The sequence below is a fragment of the Erigeron canadensis genome, chromosome 2 (assembly GCF_010389155.1).
Source record: "Erigeron canadensis isolate Cc75 chromosome 2, C_canadensis_v1, whole genome shotgun sequence".
NCBI lineage: Eukaryota > Viridiplantae > Streptophyta > Magnoliopsida > Asterales > Asteraceae > Erigeron > Erigeron canadensis.
The window spans coordinates 16,526,202-16,536,284 of NC_057762.1; the positions used below are offsets into that span (position 1 = coordinate 16,526,202).

The 10,083-nt window shown below is 37.5% G+C and overlaps 1 protein-coding gene across 1 annotated transcript; it reads right to left on the minus strand.

Annotated features, from left to right (window-relative positions):
- Positions 1-8,652: 8,652 nt before the first annotated feature.
- LOC122587784 lies at positions 8,653-9,225 on the minus strand. Its single transcript, XM_043759948.1, has one exon. It carries the CDS (start codon positions 9,223-9,225, stop codon positions 8,653-8,655), a length of 573 nt encoding a protein of 190 aa, XP_043615883.1.
- Positions 9,226-10,083: the final 858 nt, after the last annotated feature.

Genomic DNA, 10,083 nt, shown 5'->3' on the forward strand with positions numbered 1-10,083 from the left:
AAATTGACTGAAGGATAATATGGAGTGTTGCTTTGCTTATTATTAATTGGTTGTGAACTGAGATGATCAGAAACATGTTCAGGTGACTGATCAGATTTATCATTGTGATCAGGTTCACCAAAACTGATTGGACTTTCTGAAGGTGGTTCAGAGATTGGTTTATTAAAGATTGCAGAATTTGATTCATCAAAGGTAACATGAATTGACTCATCAACCTTTTCAAGTCTTTTGTTATAGACTCTAAAGGCTTTGCGAATTGTTGAATATCCTAAGAAGTAACCTTCATCAGCCTTGGCATCAAACTTGCCCAATTTGTTGGAATCATTCAGAATATATATTGGACACCCAAATACATGGAAATATCCAATATTAGGCTTTCTGTTTCTGAGCACTTCATAGGCAGTCTTCTTATGTCTTTTGACATAAATTGAACGATTCTGGGTGTAGCAAGCAGTTGCAACAACTTCAGCCCAAAAACATTTTGGAAGACCTGATTCATTCAACATACTTCTGGCAGCTTCTATCAGCGTTCGATTCTTTCTTTCTACAACACCATTTTTTTCTTGTGTATGAGCTGAGGAGAAGTTCTGAGATATGCCAGTGTCAGTGCAGAAGGTTTCTAGAGTGGAATTTCTAAATTCAGTGCCATTATCACTTATGAGCTGACGAACTTTTTGCTTGTGTTTGAGTTCAATTTGTTTGATGAGTGCAATAATTTTAGCAGCAGCTTCACTTTTGGTTATGAGGAAGATCACCCAATAATATCTTGAATATTCATCGACTACCACAAGGGTATATTTCTTCCCAGCTCTTGTCTGCACGTTCACAGGACCAAAAAGATCCATATGAAGCATATGAAGTGGTTTAGTAACGCTGAAATTTTGCTTGGTCTTGAAGGATGCTCTCTTCTTCTTTCCCATTTCACACCCTGGACATGGCTTGTATTTGTTGAAGGACATTGCTGGTATCCCATCAGCAAGTTGTTTTCTTGACAACTTATTTATATTTTTGAAATTTAGATGGGACAACCTTTTGTGCCATAACCAGTTGGTGTCCTCATCTGCCTTTGTGTAGAAGCATTGTTCAGAAGTAGCACTATTCATGTCTACTATGTAAATGTTTCCCTTCCTTGGAGCAATCATCACTACCTTCCAATCTCTATTGAATATGGTGCCTTGTGAAATATCAAATAATACCTTGAAGCCATCATCACAAAGTTGGCTGACACTTATCAGGTTATATTTCAAACCATTCACATATGCAACTTTTGTGAATTTAAATTGACCATTATTCACTACACCATATCCCTCAGTTTGTCCATTTTCATCATTTCCAAATGTTATCGAGGGCCCCTCTTGCACCCTATATTCCTCTAGCAGGGTCTGGTGACCAATCATGGTTCTGCTAGCAGCACTGTCCAGAAACCATATATTCTTTTTGCGGTCACCCTACACATACACAAAGATTAGTTCTTTTTGGGAACCCATCTCTTGATGGGTCCACTGGGCTCTCCCTTAGAAGCCTCAGATTTCTTTGGGATATATGGAACAGAAGGATCACAGGGGATGTCAGTCATGATCTCAAATGAGATAAAAACAGTTGGTTTAATGATTTCTTCAACCTTTTTCTTCTCAGATTTGTCTTTGTTTTGTTTGACTTTCTTTGAAAAAGGTTTTGGGTTTTGTTTAGGATTCATAGGAGTGCTTTCAACATTCTTCAAACGTACATTACAACTTTGCACTTGCTTGGCTAGCATTTGAAATTGATTTTCTATCCTTAACAAAATAGACTCTTCATTAGACACCTGAGCCCTACCAGAATCTGAGGTACAAGGCTCAGCATGGGAGACAGTTTTCTTCTTCTGATGGTTTTTAGAAACCTTAGATGAAGACTGTGGGGAAGACTTCTTAGTGTTAGCTTTCTTTTCTGAAGCACTGGTCTGACGTGCATCAGATTTACCCTCAGGTTGTTCCTGGGATTGTTCAGTTACAATATTTTGTTTACCAATTTCTTTGAAAGTAATTTCAGGCCTCATTGCTTTAGGAAGAGCATCTAAATCAGTTATAACAGATGCAAGATGAAGATCACAAGTGCCATATGCGATTCTTTGATTTTCAAAAGTTTTCTTAATGGCAGCTTCAGGAAAAGGTGATTTCATCCAAGATTTAATTATTTATTGTTATTTGTCCAAAATAATTTTTAATTCTTCCTTTTCCAATTCAAGCTTGGAAACCAGAGATTGATAACTTTTCAAAGCCAGTTGAACATCTTTTAGTTCTTTTAGCTTTGCCTGACTGGCCTTTAGTTCAGAAGAATTTATTTCAAACATTTTAATGCTTTCTGAACGCACAGTTTCAACATATGAAATGTCGGCCTCTATCAAAACTAAAAGATCCAATTTTTGTTCCGCATCTTTCTCAAAATCAAAAGCACTAACCTTCTTCATTATAATGTCCACCCATCGACCAGATTCCACATCAGCTTTCACAACCTGACCTTGATCTTCATGAGCCATGAAGCACATGTCCCTCACTTCTTCTTCATCATCAGAGGACATATCAGAATCCTCCCATTTCTCAGAGTCTGCCACCATGTAACTATTTTTGTTGGATTCTTCTTGTGCCATCATCGCAATGTGGGCTTTTAACTTCTTGTATTTTGCTTTGTACCCATCATCATTTTTCTGAAAGATAGAATGGTTAGGGGCAGTTTGTGATGAAGAGGGTTGTGATGATCTGCATTCCTTCATAAAATGTCCTTTCTTTCCACATTTAAAACATTCCAAATTGGACTTATCAACAGAACTGTTTGAAGAAAATTGTTTGCCATTTCTTTTAGATTTGAATTTGAAACGATTAAAAGTTTTGGCAATCATTGCAACAAGATCATCATCATCATCCTCATCACATTCATGTGATGCATAATCAGAAAAACCAATTTTCATTAATTCAACTACCATCTTCTTCACAGAGTCTGAATGATCACTCTCAGAAGATAGTAGGGCAGTGTCTTGTGGTTCAGAATAATGAACCAATGCTGAACTGGTAGAAACATGATTTTTGGCATCTTGCTCAGCCACGGCTCTCTCAGCTTTGTTTTCCTCAGTATATCTAAATGCACCATATAAAGAGGCTAAAGTGTGACTGTGAAGGGTTTTTCCTTGTCTTAACACCATGATCAGATTTTCCCATTTAGAAGGTAAAATATCACAAAATTTTTCTAACAAAATTTCTTTATCCTTTGAAACACCAAGAGCTTTCAGTTGATTAACCAAATTTGTAAATCTTAAATATGTGTTTGTTAAACTTTCATTTGGTAATGCAAAGAAGGCTTCATCAATTTTATTCAAAGAAACTTTTCTTGTGACAATGGTTTCCTTTGTACCTTCAAACTGAGTTAATAACTCTTCCCACATTAATTTTGAATTGTCAAGTAAAACAAGACTGGGTTTTAAACTTTCACAGACAGCAAAGAGAATCATGTTTTGTAATTTAGAATCGAGGTCAGCCAATCTATGGTCTTCTTCTGACCAATGGTCTTTCTCTTTGGGTGTTAGTCTAGGGGTCCCATCTTGGTTAAAAACAACAGTTGATGCATTTATGGGTACATAAGGACCTTCTAAGAGAATAGAGGTCAAGTGTCTCTCAACCCCAGCGATGTATTTGAGCATGCATGCTTTCCATGTGATGAATGAGTCACTATCCCCATTGAACTTAGGGACAAGGTTGTTAGGAAAGTGTACGTGTACACTGGGTTGTGCTGGTGGCGGTGGTGGTGGATTTTGATTGATATTGACATTTGGGTTAGGGTTACCATTTGGGTTTGGGTTTGGTCGTTCGGTTCCAGACATCTTGTAGGATCAAATAGGTATAACAAGTTAATGATTTAACCTGGGAGGCTCTGCTACCAAATGTGAGTCCACCTACACAAGATGTTAATCAAGTACAAGATATAATACGAATATAATAATAATGACAATTATATCAAGTAACCCGACCGGCAAGTATTTCTAATCTAGATGAAGACTAGTTAAGAATCACGATCCAGATAATGGATATGAACAAGTAAGATAAGTAAGAACAATTGCTTGAAACTATATAAATACTAAATATAATCAAGTATTATGGCAATAAGTCAAGATGTATTTTTCCAAGTATTTTATTTATTGCTATAAACAAAATACAAAGGTTGTTGCGGAACAAAGATAATCACACTTGTGAAACTATCTAAACAACCTAGAAATAGAAATGATCTATCAACGAGGAATTACTCGTAAGAATACTTAGAGTAAATAACACACGTTGCAATGCCAAAGTTCCAAGCATTTTTGCAAGTGTGAGAAGTCTTATATTTATAGGCAAACATGTCTTGATGACATGGCATATGTCGTGCAAATATGGTTGGGTGCATTTATGGATTTGTTGGACAAATCCATAACATGTTTGTTTAAGGTAAAGTATGTAAGTTTCTTTGATGTGACTTGACATACTTTATTCCCAACCTTTTGCCAAAACTATCCCAATCCCAGGTATAAAGTTATTAACCGGGTAAAGGTAGTTTAAAGCCTGCAAAAAGACTTCCTCGTAATGTGACAACCGTCAAAAATTCATTAGCTTAATATGTTCAAGAAGCAAAGAAATAACCCAATGCATTATATAAACTTTTTTTTTTGTTTAGTTAAGCTAATTTACATGTAATGAGACACCTTAAATATTGATAGTTTTGCTTTACTTGGTTTTATGCCTAACAAATTGAAGTTGATTAGCATGCTAAACATTGATGGCAACAACTAAACAAATAGTTATGATCTTTAAGTCTACAACTAATCAGTGAATGACAAAAATATAAAGTTGACATGAATAATATCTCCTCTTCTTGTGCTTCTTATTGCTCCTTGTTACACGTAATCAGTGTAAAAGTGTTGTAAAGACTTTTACACTGAGCCTCTTCAGTTTCGTCTTCAGATAAGATCTTCTCTGAGGTCTGCTTCTGAGATGATCTTCTTCTTCAGTCTTCAGTCTTTGACTTCAGTCTGAATGTCTTCAGTGTTGGTTGATTATGAAACTCGAGTGAAGCTTCAGTGAGCTTTATTCCGAATGACTTCAGAATCCTGAGCAAGCTTCCTTCACTGAACTTCAGCTATTTTGAACAAATCATACTTAGTCGATTTTCCACCTAACAGTAGTTAACATGTCTAATTTAGGAATATTAAGAGACTCTTTAGTAAATCTAGTCATAAAATCTCTAAGTGATTCATGCTGTTTTGGAGTAATTATATATAAATCATCAGTTAATTTCTCAAAAGTTCTACTGCATGAAAATTGACTATAAAATAAATTAGTTACATCAGCAAAAGAGCTTATGGATAGAGAGGGCAAACTCTGCAGCCATTTTAAAGCTGAGCCGGATAATGTGGAACCAAAGCTTCTGCGCAAGCATGCTTCCTTCAGGTTATAGGGAATGGGCACAGTCTTCATTTTCTCCAAGTACAATGCGATATGTTCCTGTGGATCAGCTTCATGTTTGGCACTTGGAATTTCTTTGGAATTTCCAAATTCGCAATCCTATCTCCATATCTATTGATAAGATAAGAAGCAGGATTGACTTCTGGAATTGGATTGCAGAATTCGGGAACACTTGAGATCATTTCCTTAATTTTCTGAAATTCTCTTGCGATGTATTCATTTGTTCCTTGTTCCTGCAATGGGTTAGTGTAACCAAATGATCTAGTAAACTTATTCTCATTAGGTAAACCTGATCCTGCACTAGCAGATGTCCCAGCAGCCTGCGTATTTTGTGGGATATTACTCCCAAAGTTTCGGGATGCAGTTGGGATCGTTGTGTTAAATGGCGCAAATCCAGGAAGTGCAGATGATACTGGAGTTCCAAACAGATTCCTTGGAGTTATCGGGGGCCCATTTTCTGTAATCCTAGACTCCAATATTTTAAATTGTGCTTGAGTAAATTACTGATTTGCTTCAACCATTTTAGTGAGTTTCTGCAAAATTTCAAACAAGTTAGGTATTTCTTCACCATTAGTATCTCTGCATTTTCTTCGGATCCAATATTAAAGGTATCTAAATAAGCTCGTTCAAAGTCTGATCGTTCCGCTCGCCCTGTTTCAGTGTTCTGAGTTTTTGCTGGAGTTTCGTCAATAATACGAAATTCATTTGTTTTACCAGCAGGTGCCTTATCCTTGCTTTGATTAGGACAGGTCGTGTTGTCCTTGCTTTTTCGATGGTAATTGATTCCTGAAGCAATACCAGTCATAGAAGAAGAAATAGCAGGAGTAGTTTGCGAAGAGTTAGTTGGCTGGGTAGACATTATCGGAATTAATTTAAGAAAAATACTTTTTCTAAATTGTAGATCTGGAAATTTAAATAACTGAAAGCACCTTTTGCCCTACAGTGGACGCCAAATTGTTTTGGTCAAAAATAATCTACGTTGAAGACTTAGATCAATTAAGTAACCAAACTTTTGTTCGTGAGGTTGTGTGCTTGTAAAATTCGTTGAGTTACAAAGTTGCGTTGGTAAGAAAGACTTTTGATAATAGATTATGTTGACTAAACAATAAAGATATTCTATATAATCGCAAACTAATGTAAACAATGCAGAATATGTTAAGATAAACAAGATATTAAGCAAGAATCAAACAAATAATGCGTAAAATAAAGAGTAAAGAGTAAGAACACCGATATTTGATGATGAGGAAAAGCCCTTAATCTTTAGAGGATCGCCGGCATAAATACCCCTGGAGGAAACAATCGTTCCTGCCTTGTTCTTTATTGATGTGTATTGAAATGTTTACAAAGGGTGGAAGTCGGTTGATCGATCTTTCTAAGCGTATGAGCAGCGAATAAGAATAATATGTAGTGTGTGTGAATATAAGTGAGTAATAGTAGATGAAAGTAAGTGCCTAGGATCGATCAACCTTCTTCTATTTATAATGCTAGTGTTAAACTAATTCCTCGATATTGTAGGGATCTTTAGTTCTAGAACGTTGGTGAAGATCTTGCCTGGTCAAGTGACTATTAGCTTATTTCTTCTCATGCTGAATTCAACTTGAAGTCCGATTATGTTGGAGGACTAAATCTTCTTTGTGCGTTGAAGAGATTCTTTGCGTGTTTCCTTGATTTCGTACCGTTAGAGGTATTTCTCCATGTTCATTGATTATCATTGATCCTGCATGTATTACTCACGAGGAAATAATAATAACATGTGTAACAATATGTTAGTATATCTTCCAAATGTTCGGCTGTGTCAAGATCCTGAGATGTCAAGATCTTGGGCTTTCAAGATATTGGTACTTGAAATTTCCAGGCATAACAATCATTTCTTGCATTTCCATTGGAGCCAAACGGTAAGGTGCTTTAGCAATGAGGTTAGCCCCCGGAATAAGATCAATGGAAAACTCAACTTACCGTTCGGGAGGAATGCCCGGCAAGTCTTCGAGAAAAGCATCGGCAAATTCACTAACAATAGGAATGTCTTCGATAGATAGAGGTTTCTTTTCAATATCGACAATGTGAGCTAAAATGGATGGACATATGTAATACCCCGTCTAACACAACACAATATTGTCCGCTTTGCCCGGAGGCTCACGGATTTGTTTCTGGTTGCTCGGGCAAACTTCCCAGAAGGATCACCCATATGGCATTATGGCCACCCGAGCACACTTAACTGTGGAGTTCTCCTCTCATCCACAACCAATGCGCCCAAATCACGTTGTGGGGGCGTTACATAACATAACGCGTTTTCGGTGTATTGGCTGTGGGTGAGAAGAGAACTCCATAGTTAAGCGTGTTCCGGCGGCAGCAATGCCAAATGGGTGACACTTCTGGGAAGTTTGTCTGAGCAACCAGAAACAAAGTAGTGCGCCTACGGGCAAAGCGGACAATATTGTGTTGTGGTAAGGCGGGGTGTTACAACATCCATGGGACAAATAATGTTTGGCACTAGCGAATGTATAAATGGATCTATAACGTTCTTTCCTATCACTATAAACCACCAAGTCTTCACCTTTAGATGTCTTCAAATATATCGCCTTTTCATCACATGCGATTTTGGCGTTACTAGAGCTCAACCAATCCATACCCAAAAATATATCAAACTCTTCCATTGGAAAAGGAATTAAATTGGCTTGAAAGAGTTCCGAAGAAATTTTGATTTCACACCCCCTATACACATCCTTCACTAACTCCATTCTACCATTACCAACCTTAACTTGTAAAGTATTATCTAGACTTGACTTAATCACAGGAATAACATGAATTACTCTAGTTGCAACAAACGATCTATTCGCCCCCAAATAAAAGAGAATTCACATAGGCACATTATATACAAGAAATTTACCTGTGACAACATCATCCGTGTTCCTAGCCTGCTCCACCGTGAATTAAAAGGATCTTCCACGTGGATTCCCGTGAGCTTGAGCATTCTTCCTTTCTACCTTTTTCCTCCTTTCCTCAAGTCGTTCCTCTTAGTCAATTTTGGGCACGAGCTCTTCATATGACCCTCTTCATAACATTTGAAGCATATAACGGGCTTGTGAGGTTTTGACTTGCATTCCCGGCTCGTGTGCCCCGGTTTCCCACAGTTATAACAACCCTTCTCCGATGCCTTACACACCCCCGAATGATTTCTCTTGCATTGTCAACAAAAAGGGATGTTTCTTCTTGTAGCATTGTTACCGTAGCTACCCTCTTGTCTAAATCGTTTGTTGGGAAAATTCGTATCTTCATGCTTCCTTTTCACATCACCTTCTTCCACCCTAGATTGCTTAATCTCATGATCTCTAGCCACATCCGCCAACATGGAGAAAAACTCCATTTGACGTAGGATAATCTTCTCTCGCAAGCTTTTCCTCAACTTCAAATAAAATTGCTCCTTAAGCAATTGATCATTCTTAAGAAATTCCGGACAAAATTGTGCCTTGTCCAGGAACTGGGCTCGGAATTCATTCAAGCTCAAATTGCCTTGACAGTCATTAAGAAATTCACTTCTCAACTTGGTCACTTCAACCTCCGACCTAAACTCTTTGAAGAACACGGTTTTAAACTTGGGCCACTCCACATTATCCAAGGCCTCTTTCTTGATTGCCAACAATTCATCCCACCATCTTTTCCCACTGTTTCGAAGCATTCCCACAGCAAATACAACTTTAAGGTGTGAGGGGCATTGACTAGTACGAAACGCCCCTTCTATCTTGCATAAAGTTGCTTGCATGTTTGTAAGTCTACTAGAATACATTGGAAGTAGTTTGTATAAATTAGGGTTATGTTGTGTCCAAGTTTGAGTCATTGTCCCGTTTGACCCGTTTGAGCCCGAATTACAAAATGGACAGTTCCAACATGTTTCAAATGTAAAAGCATATAGATCTTTATATTTTTGAGGTCTAAAGCCAAGGTTTGGTCGATTTCGGGAATTTAGAATTGTTTAAAGAAAAATGTCGAAAAGTCACTTTCATGCCTACTTCAAGGGCCTGTAAATTTACATGGGTCAGGTTTTGTTGTAAACTAACTGTTGCGTTGAAAAGTAGAGTTCAAGGTCTTCGAAATGGTATAGGATATGTCCAATTTTTCCTAACAAAAAGGGGTTAAAAAGCTGCTCCAAAACTGTTGCTAAGCTACTGTAAAAACTACAGAAACAGCACTGTAGAAACTGTCCAGCAGTTTTTTAACGGCTGTCAGGCCCCGTTAATGGCCGTCAGACCACTTCAGTCCTTTAATTGCTTTATATCTCAGCAATTGGCACTCTAACATGCTACTTATAACTGAATTGCAGGTTTTTGCAAAGTTGCTGCAAGCTCCTATTGACGAGGCTGAAGCTATAGTAAAGATGCGATTTCCCATACCTCGGTTAGTCACCTGTAATCAGCATGGTTCTCAGGTCACAAATTTCTCAGCTTAATTTATGAATTATTGCCTTATCACCAAGATAAAATGAACAGCTTAGTATAAAGACTGAAATTGTGAATATGCATAATTATGTGTCACTTGGCCATTTTAGGTGCTACAGCCTACAAATGCTCCTTTGATGAACTCATGAATTTCATGTTGAGTGCCCTTTTGTGGCAGATTATGT

Bases quoted from the DNA above. Each gene is read 5' to 3' on its own strand.
- LOC122587784 (XM_043759948.1), bottom strand. From the start codon at position 9,225: ATGCAAGCAACTTTATGCAAGATAGAAGGGGCGTTTCGTACTAGTCAA.